This window comes from Sebastes umbrosus, chromosome 4, assembly GCF_015220745.1.
Source record: "Sebastes umbrosus isolate fSebUmb1 chromosome 4, fSebUmb1.pri, whole genome shotgun sequence".
In the NCBI taxonomy this organism is placed as follows: Eukaryota; Metazoa; Chordata; class Actinopteri; order Perciformes; family Sebastidae; genus Sebastes; species Sebastes umbrosus.
The window spans coordinates 30,583,197-30,596,177 of NC_051272.1; the positions used below are offsets into that span (position 1 = coordinate 30,583,197).

Consider the following 12,981-nt stretch of genomic DNA (forward strand, 5'->3'; position numbering starts at 1 on the left):
GAGAAGGGAAAAATGAGTTTCACTTATTGTCATTGTAATTTCAACATTAAAATGTTGCATTGGCATAAATGTATAGGTGGCTTAATTCAAGATAAATTCTTGCTTAGAATCTTTCTTTGGAGGCTAACACTTTTGAATAAGACAGTTAAATGAATTCTGGCATCCCAGCACAGCTTGAGGGTTCACTTTTGGCCTTAATCAAAATGCATCCAGCTAGAAAAGTCCAAAAGTGACCAAAAGTGTCAGAGAAGGGAGTTTTGTGTGTTCGATAGGAAAGCATATATATCAACGGTTCAGAGAATATTCAACCTCCACACTGAGATCACTGTTCTTCTATCAGATAAAGAGGAGTAGCCTAGATAGTGGATTAACTGATACTATTTCAAGGATCTTTGTTATTTTAATTGTTTATTTTTTTTCGTAATAGTTTCTTTACATTACTGATTCTTGCTGTGGTTGTTTAGTGCTATGGTCACTGGTCACAATGCTATGCTCATGCTGATTCAAAACTGAAAGACTCAATCACGCTTACTAGTAAAATAAAAAATACTACTTTAGTCATTCATGACATACTTACATTATTTTGTTTAAATTGTATGATCACAATAAGGTTCTGTAAATTAAAAAATATTATACAACTTATACTTTAAAAACAATTACTTTTTAAAAAGAAAAAAGTACTATTATTTAAACAGTTTAGGAAAATAGAACACCGATGTATTTTTAAATTATTATACCTTATATAAATGTTTTTCAAGAGCCTTAAATAAACTTAAATTGAAGTAATGAAAATCAAGACCTGGCCATAATAACTGAAACCTGAAACATCAGCTGATACAATTTCAACATGTTTTATTCCTGCCTGGCTGCCCTACCACATTTGGTGTGTATACCATTTTAACTTCTACTGAGTCATCAAAATGTGATTCAATATAAAGGGTGCTTGAGAACACAACCGTGTGTGTCATTGAAGATCTGAGCTCCTCCTTGTGGTAAGACTTTATGCTCTTAATCTTGAGACCATTTTAATGTGTTCTTCATTAAAGAAATAAGTTATGTTTGTAGAATCATTTGTTGAGTAATACCTTGTTTTTACACCTACTCAATAACAATAAAAACTGTTTTGAACAGGATTGGTGAATACTGTTGACATAGAGGTGGTCAGGTAAGGACAACTTTCAAATGTTTAACTTTTCTTTACAAGCGTTTACTACTTATGTAAAATTTGTCTCATTCATTGCATGTCTAGAGTTATTCATCAAAACATTTTGACAAAACATGACAATATGTTAGTATTTATTCTCAGTAACCTCTAAGTCTGAAAAGGACTTTGTGTAAAGTTGAAGCCCACCTGTACAGTAACGATACACAGACATGGATTCATTATGGATATGTTTACTATTCAGCAGAATTCAGAGAATGCTGTTTAATTACATGCCCTTAAAACATTGTTATAATGTTGGCAGTTCCTTTGAAATTATCTTACAGACATCAGCCGGCACCATGAGTACGGACGCGGAGATGGCCCAATATGGCAAGGCTGCCATTTTCCTTCGTAAACCAGAGAAGGAGAGGCTTGAGGCTCAAACTCTGCCATTTGATGCCAAGAGTGCCTGCTACGTGGCTGATGTCAAGGAGCTGTACTTGAAGGGAACGATCCTCAAGAAAGATGGTGACAAAGTCACCGTCAAAGTCCATGACACTTCGGAGGTTGGTATCATAAAGTCAGAGTCAATTGGGGAATTCAATATGATCAGTTCTCATTGTGACAAATGTTGTGTTACAGGAAAAGGTAGTCAAAGAAGCTGACGTCTCGCCAATGAACCCTCCAAAGTATGACAAGATTGAGGACATGGCCATGATGACCCATCTCAATGAAGCCTCTGTGCTGTATAACCTCAAAGAGCGTTATGCAGCATGGATGATCTACGTAAGACAATCTGCTTTATGAGAAAAGACAGCTATTGAAAATGTCTATACTGGTAGGAAACATAGTTAACGGGTGAATATCTATGATCACTTTCAGACCTACTCTGGGTTGTTCTGTGCCACTGTAAACCCCTACAAGTGGCTCCCAGTGTACGACTCTGAATGTGTAGCTGCCTATAGAGGCAAGAAGCGTATGGAGGCTCCACCCCACATCTTCTCTGTCTCTGACAACGCTTATCAGTTCATGGCTACTGGTAAGTCATGACTATAACAATGTAGAATTTATCACTATGAGGTTTCTGTTGCAGTAAAACATAGTTAATTCCTTTGTTTTGGATTCAACAGATAGGGAGAACCAGTCTGTCTTGATCACGTAAGTTTGTTACATTTACATTTGTTGACTCTGTTTAACATAGTCAAATATCTGGATCAAATTCTTATATGTCTGTGTCTATTCCTAGCGGAGAGTCTGGTGCTGGAAAGACTGTGAACACCAAGCGTGTCATCCAGTACTTTGCAACAATCTCAGTTGAGGGGGCCAAGAAGAGGGACACTTCAAAGGTATATTACTGATGATTACAATTCAAGGTTCTTTACCTAAGGAATATTTTTCCAGAGAAAAATAAAGTCATTAACCAAAAATAAATTCTAAACCTGGATTATAGGGGTCACTGGAGGATCAGATTATTGCAGCCAATCCCCTGCTGGAGGCCTATGGTAACGCCAAAACTGTGAGGAATGACAACTCTTCTCGTTTTGTAAGTATGAAATGATTTCTACAAATGAGAGAGGTCTTGTTAAAGATTGTCCATGTGGAGGGACATTAAACATCCCTTTGTTCCAAACAGGGTAAATTCATCAGAATCCATTTCGGCGCAACTGGCAAACTGTCTAGTGCTGATATTGAGACATGTAAGTAACAATCCTCAAAGTACATACAAATGACTGGAATTGACAATTGACCGGGCTGTGACTTACGAACAATATTTTTAGATCTGCTGGAGAAGTCTAGAGTGACATTCCAGCTTCCTGCTGAGAGGGGCTACCACATCTTCTATCAGATGATGACCGCCCACAAACCTGAGCTGATTGGTAAACAGATTGAGAATTTGCACGTTTAACATACTTATAGTTTTCATATGAAAAAAATGTTATGAACATTTTCACCCTTTTTTGATTTCCAGATTTGGCACTCATCACAACCAACCCCTACGACTTCCCAATGTGCAGCATGGGTCAGATCACTGTGGCCAGCATTGATGACAAAGTTGAGCTGGAAGCCACTGATGTGAGTGATCTTCACTTCAAAATATTTAAATATATTCTGCATTAAATGCAACATCAAAAGTGCATTTTCTACAATGATTATGTTTTGTGTGGACACATCTTTTGTACTCAGAATGCTATTGATATCCTGGGCTTCATTAATGAAGAGAAACTGAGCATCTACAAGAATACTGGTGCTGTCCTCCACCATGGTAACATGAAGTTCAAGCAGAAGCAGCGTGAGGAGCAGGCTGAGCCAGACGGCACAGAGGGTGAGTATTTAATGTCAGCTCAAAGTGAATAGCTTGGGAACAACAGTAAAAAAAAGTTTAATCATACTTGTTTCTGTTCATATCATGATGGAAATCACTGAACTATTTTCAGAGGCTGACAAGGTTGCTTACTTGCTGGGTCTGAACTCGGCTGACATGCTGAAGGCTCTGTGCTATCCCAGAGTGAAAGTCGGAAATGAGTATGTCACCAAGGGACAAACTGTATCTCAGGTAAACATAAATTATCAATATCCAATATCCTACTATTTAGTTAGTTCTACTAAAATAAGGTAGTGTAGGATTTATTAGAAACAAAGAAATGCAATGTCAATTTATTACTATTTTCGATGAGTTTTACACATTGAATGATAAATGCATAATGCAGAATAAGTCAAGGATCATCTTAGATGGATTTTTTGTTTCATCTATCTCACAAATTAAAAATACTAGTAATCCATTATTTTACAAAATGATTGACTGACAATCAAATAACATCCTTATTTTTATTTAGGTGAATAACTCAGTGACTGCCCTCGCCAAGTCTATCTATGAGAAGATGTTCTTGTGGATGGTCATCCGTATCAACCAGATGTTGGACACTAAACAGGCGAGGCAGTTCTACATCGGTGTCCTGGATATCGCTGGCTTTGAAATCTTTGATGTAAGCTTCATTTCCAACAATTGACCAGCCAATACTTTCCATGACAGAATCATTCTTATTGCCTACAAGAGATTATACTGAGTATTTGTCTCCTCGCAGTTCAACACACTGGAGCAGCTGTGCATCAACTTCACCAATGAGAAACTGCAACAGTTTTTCAACCACACCATGTTTGTCCTGGAGCAAGAGGAGTACAAGAAGGAGGGTATTATCTGGGAGTTCATTGACTTTGGCATGGACTTGGCTGCCTGCATCGAGCTGATTGAAAAGGTAATCACTTAATTTTGTGATTATATATAATTGTTCTTAATTTGACGTAATGTAACACTTAATGACACTTCTTCCCGCTTTTTTCAAGCCCATGGGTATCTTCTCCATCCTTGAAGAGGAGTGCATGTTCCCCAAGGCCACAGACACATCCTTCAAGAACAAGCTGTATGACCAGCATCTTGGCAAAAACAAAGCATTTGAGAAGCCAAAGCCCGCCAAAGGCAAGGCTGAGGCCCACTTCTCCCTGGTGCACTATGCTGGTACCGTGGACTACAATATCGGTGGCTGGCTGGACAAGAACAAGGATCCACTGAATGAGTCTGTCGTGCAGCTGTACCAGAAGTCCTCAGTGAAACTGCTGCCTATTCTGTATCCTCCTGTCGTTGAGGGTATGATAGTTTCCACAGTAAACTAAAACACATTTTAAGGTTATAGATACTGAATGTTTTCATCAGTAGCATGTGTTCATATAAACTTGATGTGTTGTTCTAAAAAAGCATGTCTACTTAAAATTATCAACAGAGGCTGGCAAGAAGGGAGGCAAGAAGAAGGGTGGTTCTATGCAGACTGTGTCTTCACAGTTTAGGGTAAGGTTTAACTTTGCAAATATATCCTATATATCTCAGTTTACAGTCAAGTTCACAATTGTGGCATTTTATGACAAAAGTCACCATTTTACATCTACAGGAGAACTTGGGCAAGCTGATGACTAACTTGAGGGCCACCCATCCTCACTTTGTGCGCTGCCTGATTCCCAATGAGTCAAAGACTCCAGGTACATAGAGATCATAATCTCGACACTTTGTTGGTATGGTTTACTTAAAATGGGGCCGCTTCAACTGAGACTATTTATTCAAAGAAGTTGTTATGAAATGTCTTTTTTTACAGGTCTCATGGAGAACTTCCTGGTTATCCACCAGCTCAGGTGTAACGGTGTGCTGGAGGGTATCAGAATCTGCAGAAAAGGTTTCCCCAGCAGAATCCTCTATGCTGACTTCAAACAGAGGTATCAATGGACATTTTAATAACAATTTGATGCAGATCATTGAAATAAAATGCTCACACTGACCATTAATTATCTCATAAAAAGGTACAAGGTACTGAATGCCAGTGTCATCCCTGAGGGACAGTTCATTGACAACAAGAAGGCTTCAGAGAAGCTGCTTGGATCAATTGATGTTCCTCATGACGAGTACAAATTCGGACACACCAAGGTAAGTACCATGATTGCATTCATATACTTAAGAGTACTTACTAAGGATGGTCAGTCCATGTTTAAGTCTGTTAGATGGAAGAGCATCTCAAAAACATTTTACTTAATTTAAATGATTGTGATTGGAAATTTGGTCATGGGCCAAGAAAGGAGTAAAGTTAAAATTGTGCCACCATGTGGACATTGATGGGGGATACACCAAGGTAAACACTCTGCTTATTTTACTGAAGAAGAAGAATCAACAAGCTTAAGTTGTTCAGTCCAGTGTTTGATTGATTTTTTAGATTTTTTCAAGACTAACAGCGTTCCGTCGCCCCAGGAGCGATAATGTGTTCACTGCACTAGCAAATGACTAACTCAATCTATTGTGGTTTGTATTTATTCAATCAAACAATACAGCAGTGGTCATTGCAGATACGCCTTACAGAGATCTGCACTCTACTGTGTGCACTTTTCTAGTTATGTATTATATCTGATAATAATAAAGCAGAATATCTAAAAAAAACACTTACATGAATGTAATGAAATTGGTGCTGAAGAACATGTGATTAATAGTTAACCTAGAGGCACATCAACCAGCATGTGGCCATTTAGAAAACACCTTTGATTGAACCATGTGGGAAACTTTTTTTTTTTTTTTTAAAGGCTGTGTATTCACTCAGTGTATTCACTATCTGAGTTCATCCTACATTCATTTTTAATTTTTGTTTGTTCAGGTGTTCTTCAAAGCCGGTCTGCTGGGTACCCTTGAGGAGATGAGAGATGAAAAACTGGCATCTCTGGTCACCATGACTCAGGCTTTGTGCCGTGGTTACGTCATGAGAAAGGAATATGTGAAGATGACAGAGAGGAGGCATGTTTAAAACAGCTCAATCTGAATGATGATATGAAAAATGACAAGCAACATTGTCCATAACAGCTACTTCTTTTCTGCAGGGAAGCCATATATTCCATCCAGTACAATATCCGCTCATTCATGAATGTGAAACACTGGCCATGGATGAAGGTGTACTACAAGATCAAGCCTCTGCTGAAGAGTGCTGAAACTGAGAAGGAGCTGGCAAATATGAAGGAGAACTATGATAAGATGAAAACTGACTTGGCTGCTGCCCTGGCAAAGAAGAAGGAGCTGGAGGAGAAGATGGTGTCCCTTCTGCAAGAGAAGAATGACCTGCAGCTGCAAATCGCATCTGTAAGTACACATCAACAAACAGTTGAGCTTTTTCATGTTTTTCAATGTTGATGTGGTAACATCTATTTTCATAAAATGGACTAGGAAGGAGAGAATCTGTCAGATGCTGAGGAGAGATGTGAGGGACTTATCAAGAGTAAGATCCAGATGGAGGCCAAACTCAAAGAGACAACTGAGAGACTGGAGGATGAAGAGGAAATCAATGCTGAGCTCACTGCCAAGAAGAGAAAGCTGGAAGATGAATGCTCTGAGCTCAAGAAGGATATTGATGACCTGGAGCTTACCTTGGCCAAAGTGGAGAAGGAGAAACATGCCACTGAGAACAAGGTTCGCAAATAATAATCTGTCCATCAGATCAAGTACAATTATAGTGATTACCATTTATTGACAAGTACTTTCTTGCTCACTTAGGTGAAGAACCTGACCGAGGAGATGGCCTCTCAGGATGAGAGCGTTGCTAAGCTGACCAAGGAAAAGAAAGCCCTTCAGGAGGCTCATCAGCAGACTCTTGATGACCTGCAGGCTGAGGAAGACAAAGTCAACACTCTGACCAAGGCCAAGACCAAGCTTGAGCAGCAAGTGGATGATGTAAGTTTACAAAGACACTTGGATTGGCAAAGCAAGTTTCTTCTTGAATGTGATAATTAAAAACTCATTATTTATACAGCTTGAAGGTTCTCTGGAGCAAGAGAAGAAACTGCGTATGGACCTTGAGAGAGCCAAGAGAAAGCTTGAGGGTGATCTGAAACTGGCCCAGGAATCCGTCATGGATCTTGAAAATGAAAAGCAGCAGTCTGATGAGAAAATTAAAAAGTAATATAGTTTTTTAATTTGTACAATAACCCTTCTTTTAAAATTGTGGTCAACTGCATGAACTCATTATACTTTATCTATCACTCTCAGGAAGGACTTTGAAATCAGTCAGCTCCTTAGCAAGATTGAAGATGAGCAGTCACTGGGTGCTCAGCTTCAGAAGAAGATCAAGGAGCTTCAGGTGACATATTGTGTTACACAAAACATTACTGTATACATTTCCTATTTTGTGTATTAAAAGTGAAAGTTTACTGAAAGACATTACATCTACATTCAACAGGCTCGTATTGAGGAACTGGAGGAGGAGATTGAGGCTGAGCGCGCTGCTCGTGCCAAGGTTGAGAAGCAGAGAGCTGACCTCTCCAGGGAACTTGAGGAGATCAGTGAGAGGCTGGAGGAGGCCGGTGGTGCCACTGCTGTTCAGATTGAGATGAACAAGAAGCGTGAGGCTGAGTTCCAGAAGCTCCGTCGTGACCTTGAGGAATCCACTCTGCAGCATGAAGCCACTGCTTCTGCTCTTCGCAAGAAGCAGGCTGACAGCGTTGCTGAGCTGGGAGAGCAGATTGACAACCTCCAGCGTGTTAAGCAGAAGCTTGAGAAGGAAAAAAGTGAATACAAGATGGAGATTGATGACCTCTCCAGCAACATGGAGAATGTTGCTAAAGCAAAGGTACACAATGCATCACATGCTATTTTAATACACAAATTAGAATTGTAAATAAGGTAATTAACATTATAAATAAAATCTGATCACGGCTCTCATCTCTCTTTTCCTCATTAGGGAAATCTTGAAAAGATGTGCCGTACTCTTGAGGACCAATTTAGCGAACTGAAGACCAAGAATGATGAAAATGTCCGTCAAATCAATGACTCAAATGCACAGAAAGCACGTCTCCTGACAGAAAATGGTATCTACCCGTTATCAATGAATGAAATGTTTTGTAGGTTATTGAGAGACGTAACATAAACTAATGTATTGTGACATCTTTCACACTAGGTGAGTTCAGCCGTCAAATTGAAGAGAAAGAAGCTCTTGTCTCTCAGCTGACCAGAGGCAAACAGGCCTTCACACAGCAGATTGAGGAGCTGAAGAGAACGACTGAAGAGGAGGTTAAGGTAAGAAACCGCAACTTAGTGTGTATTTGTATTATTCGTTTGGGATGAGGACATTTTGTGAATTCAATTATATTTCTTACACCAGGCCAAGAATGCTCTTGCCCATGGACTGCAATCAGCTCGCCATGACTGTGATCTGCTGAGGGAGCAGTTTGAGGAAGAGCAGGAGGCCAAGGCTGAACTGCAGCGTGGAATGTCCAAGGCCAACAGCGAGGTGGCTCAGTGGAGATCTAAGTATGAAACTGATGCTATCCAGCGCACTGAGGAGCTTGAGGAAGCCAAGTGAGTAACATTAAACAATTAAAAGGCCAGTTCAGAAGTGAAGCATTTTAGCATAACTCAACTGACAACTGCATTGTTTTTATCAATACTTGCAAATTTAATATCTGCTGTTGTGAAGACATAAACATCAACAGTGCTCAAATATACAAGCTCCACCTTTTGTAATATAATTTCTAAAAAAAAAAATGTCCTATGATCGGGGCGATTCGGTATTTGTATGTTATATACGGATTCAGCTGTAACATAATATGTCAAGAGCTCACCTTGTAGATTCTTGTTACGAAGGCTTCGGGTAACTTCCTAGTTTTCATTGAGAGACAATTCTTACCTTTTCCAAACAGGAAAAAGCTGGCCCAGCGCCTTCAGGATGCTGAGGAACAGATTGAGGCAGTGAATTCCAAGTGTGCTTCTCTTGAGAAAACCAAACAGAGGCTCCAGAGTGAGGTGGAGGACCTCATGATTGATGTGGAGAGGGCCAATGGTCTGGCTGCCAACTTGGACAAGAAGCAGAGAAACTTTGACAAGGTAGCATTGTTTACTTTGTGTGGCCAGGCCATACAAACAATGACATAAATATATTGATTTGTCTTGATGTTGCTAACCAACTGAACTGTATTAATTATGACATTAAGGTGTTGGCAGAGTGGAAACAGAAGTACGAGGAGGCTCAGGCAGAGCTTGAGGGAGCACAGAAGGAGGCTCGTTCTCTCAGCACTGAGCTGTTCAAGATGAAGAACTCTTATGAGGAAACTCTGGATCACCTGGAGACCATGAAGCGTGAAAACAAGAACCTGCAACGTGAGTTTTACATTATGTAACAGTTACATTGTATTCATTACATGTGTGCATGTGTTAGAATTAAGTACTTCTATTTTACATTTTAAGGCTTAACAATATCAAACACATGTATCTCTCTGCAGAGGAGATCTCAGATCTGACTGAACAGATTGGCGAGACTGGCAAGAACATCCATGAGCTGGAGAAGTCCAAGAAGCAGGTGGAGACGGAGAAGTCTGAGATCCAGACAGCTCTTGAAGAGGCTGAGGTATATTTTTTTTCTGGGGAGATCTCGTGAACAAAAAAAAAAAAAATCATGGACAAATATACTATAAAAGGTTGGAAGCCAGAGACGAATATCTCATTCTTTGATATCATTAGGGAACTCTGGAACACGAAGAGTCTAAGATCCTGCGTGTCCAGCTGGAGCTCAACCAGATTAAGGGTGAGGTGGACAGGAAGCTGGCAGAGAAAGATGAGGAGATGGAGCAGATCAAGAGGAACAGCCAGAGGGTGATTGACGCCATGCAGAGCACTCTGGATTCTGAGGTCAGGAGCAGGAACGATGCCCTGAGAATCAAGAAGAAGATGGAGGGAGACCTGAACGAGATGGAGATTCAGCTGAGCCACGCCAATCGCCAGGCAGCTGAGTCCCAGAAGCAGCTGAGGAATGTGCAAACACAGCTGAAGGTATTGTAAGACACCCAGTTGTTGCACAGCCTATGGTCAGTGCAGGTACATTTTGGCATTCATGTGAATAATTTCCGGATATTTTTTCACCAGGATGCACAACTGCATCTTGATGATGCTATCAGAGCCCAGGAAGAGTACAAGGAACAAGCTGCTATGGTGGATCGTAGGAACAGTCTCATGTTGGCTGAAATTGAGGAACTTAGAACTGCTCTGGAACAGACAGAGAGAAGCCGCAAGATCGCTGAGCAGGAGCTTGTGGACGCCAGTGAGCGTGTTGGACTTCTGCACTCTCAGGTGAACAAATCCGATCATTTCTTCAATAATTAAAAATCTAATGAGATTCTAAATAACGTGAAAGTCAGGCACATGATAAATGAAATGACTAAATCTTTTTTAACTTTTAGAACACAAGCCTTCTGAACACCAAGAAGAAGCTTGAGGCTGAACTGGTCCAGGTCCAGGGTGAAGTGGATGACACTGTTCAGGAAGCAAGAAATGCAGAGGAGAAGGCCAAGAAGGCCATCACTGATGTAGGTTTAAGTTCAATTTGGTCTTACTTTTACTCCAATGTGTTTTTTCAAGATATTTCTAATGAATATTTTATGCCGTCTCCTCTAGGCTGCGATGATGGCTGAGGAGCTGAAGAAGGAGCAGGATACTAGCGCTCACCTGGAGAGAATGAAGAAGAACCTGGAGGTCGCTGTTAAGGACCTGCAGCACCGCCTGGATGAGGCTGAGAACCTGGCCATGAAGGGTGGCAAGAAGCAGCTCCAGAAACTGGAGTCTAGGGTAAGAAAGTTGTGTTAAGATTTGCGGGATCAAACAAATGTAGGAAAATATATGGATTCTAAATATTCTATGAATATTCTGGTTTTTCAAAGGTGCGTGAGCTGGAGGCAGAGGTTGAGGCTGAGCAGAGACGTGGAGCTGATGCTGTCAAGGGTGTCCGCAAATATGAGAGGAGGGTGAAGGAGCTCACCTATCAGGTACAGTCACTTTTAAAGTTAACATACAAATCAACTTATGTCGACTTAACTTATACTAAAAACATGTCAACATGTACATTTACTTTCTACTTCACTTTTAAATAAACTTCCACAGACTGAAGAGGACAAGAAAAACGTTATCAGGCTGCAGGATCTGGTTGACAAGTTGCAGCTCAAGGTGAAGGCCTACAAGAGGCAGTCTGAGGAAGCGGTAAGGAAAACTTATTCCTTTTCATCATGGAAAACTTGATAATGTAGCAGATTTATTTCACACAAAACAGACCTTATTTCTTTTAGGGCATTAAAAAATGTCAATCTCTGTGTTTTTTCAGGAGGAACAGGCCAACACTCATCTGTCCAAGTGCAGGAAGGTCCAGCATGAGCTGGAGGAGGCCGAGGAGCGTGCTGACATTGCAGAGTCGCAGGTCAACAAGCTGAGAGCCAAGAGCCGTGACACTGGCAAGGTAAATATATACATATTTTAGCTTAATGAAAATTAAATTAAATTAAACTCCTCCTATTCTAATTTATGTCACATAATTCTTTTGTTATGAAAGCAAAAAATGACCATTATAGCCCTAAGCTTAATAAAATTAATGACTGACAAAACCTTTACAGATTATGATGTGAATATAGGCACATGCTCTATGCACTGTATATATTAACTGTTTTATTTTATTTTTTACAGGGAAAAGAGGCAGCTGAGTAAAGCACTGCATCTGATGGGCGGTTTCTAATCATACAATATGATGTGAAATATACCACAATAAAATATTTTTTTGCATCTTAAATTGCATCGTTTGTGTTATTTTGATCTAATTGTCTCCTCCAAGAGAGAGCAAATGTAAGATTTAGATCCTTTGTGACACAGCTAAACAAAATTCTACAATCTTTATTGGAATGGCTGGCTATAACATAAGTAATGCTGCATACTTTTTTTAAGGTACAGGTATGGGCTGTTTTAAAGTCAACAATGACCAAAAATCATGGGAGTCAAGACAAGTCCCACCCACTTTTTAAAATCATTAGTTTAGACCCCCCAACTTTTACCATGTCACAAATCAGTGCATCGTCTGTCCGATCTGCGCTCTTCAGAGCACTGTGTTAGTGCTTCATTATCAAATCCATTCTGCTGGCTTATTGAGAGAATGCCCAAATCAATTAAATGCCATACCATATTTCCACTGATACCTTGCACCCATGCAGATTCTCACATAGCACGCACACACATACTGTACACACAAGCATGTCACCAGAGCTGGGCGGACGGCAGTGCATGAGACAGGTAATCTGTGAAAAAATCATGTTCCTTTGCCTCCTCCGGTGCTCCTAATGGCATTTGCAAGAATTAGAGCCGAGCAGTCTCTAAAGCAGCTGTCAATCACTGCTTGCAAAGCTCGCAAACTCCGATCAAACTGTAAAGCTAGGCAGTGCTGATCAGATATGAATCAAGATTCTGTTACTGTAATGCCTATTTCTCGCCTCTAATGTTTTCAGAAACATATTTTAGT

At 40.2% G+C, this 12,981-nt stretch overlaps 1 protein-coding gene across 1 annotated transcript; it reads left to right on the forward strand.

The window, feature by feature from the left end:
• Nucleotides 1–974: 974 nt before the first annotated feature.
• On the forward strand, nucleotides 975–12,261 carry LOC119487567 (myosin heavy chain, fast skeletal muscle-like). Its single transcript, XM_037768559.1, has 41 exons — nucleotides 975–992; nucleotides 1,132–1,165; nucleotides 1,489–1,710; nucleotides 1,787–1,930; nucleotides 2,027–2,183; nucleotides 2,275–2,302; nucleotides 2,391–2,490; nucleotides 2,595–2,687; nucleotides 2,778–2,841; nucleotides 2,923–3,021; nucleotides 3,114–3,217; nucleotides 3,329–3,467; nucleotides 3,580–3,698; nucleotides 3,979–4,128; nucleotides 4,228–4,398; nucleotides 4,487–4,787; nucleotides 4,921–4,985; nucleotides 5,086–5,173; nucleotides 5,287–5,404; nucleotides 5,489–5,612; nucleotides 6,328–6,464; nucleotides 6,548–6,803; nucleotides 6,888–7,130; nucleotides 7,215–7,391; nucleotides 7,471–7,616; nucleotides 7,707–7,797; nucleotides 7,897–8,286; nucleotides 8,398–8,524; nucleotides 8,614–8,732; nucleotides 8,818–9,014; nucleotides 9,356–9,539; nucleotides 9,647–9,812; nucleotides 9,935–10,059; nucleotides 10,173–10,481; nucleotides 10,575–10,778; nucleotides 10,889–11,014; nucleotides 11,103–11,273; nucleotides 11,366–11,470; nucleotides 11,586–11,681; nucleotides 11,803–11,934; nucleotides 12,159–12,261. Exons 3-41 carry the CDS (start codon nucleotides 1,504–1,506, stop codon nucleotides 12,177–12,179), a joined length of 5,793 nt encoding a protein of 1,930 aa, XP_037624487.1. The 5' UTR covers nucleotides 975–992; nucleotides 1,132–1,165; nucleotides 1,489–1,503; the 3' UTR covers nucleotides 12,180–12,261.
• The last annotated feature ends 720 nt before the right edge of the window (nucleotides 12,262–12,981 follow it).

Excerpts from the sequence above, each read along its gene's own strand:
- LOC119487567 (XM_037768559.1), top strand. The coding sequence starts at position 1,504 with ATGAGTACGGACGCGGAGATGGCCCAATATGGCAAGGCTGCCATTTTC. Across the intron at positions 5,174-5,286 it reads CAATGAGTCAAAGACTCCAG|GTCTCATGGAGAACTTCCTG; the intron begins GTACATAGAGAT and ends CTTTTTTTACAG. Across the intron at positions 11,682-11,802 it reads AGAGGCAGTCTGAGGAAGCG|GAGGAACAGGCCAACACTCA; the intron begins GTAAGGAAAACT and ends GTGTTTTTTCAG.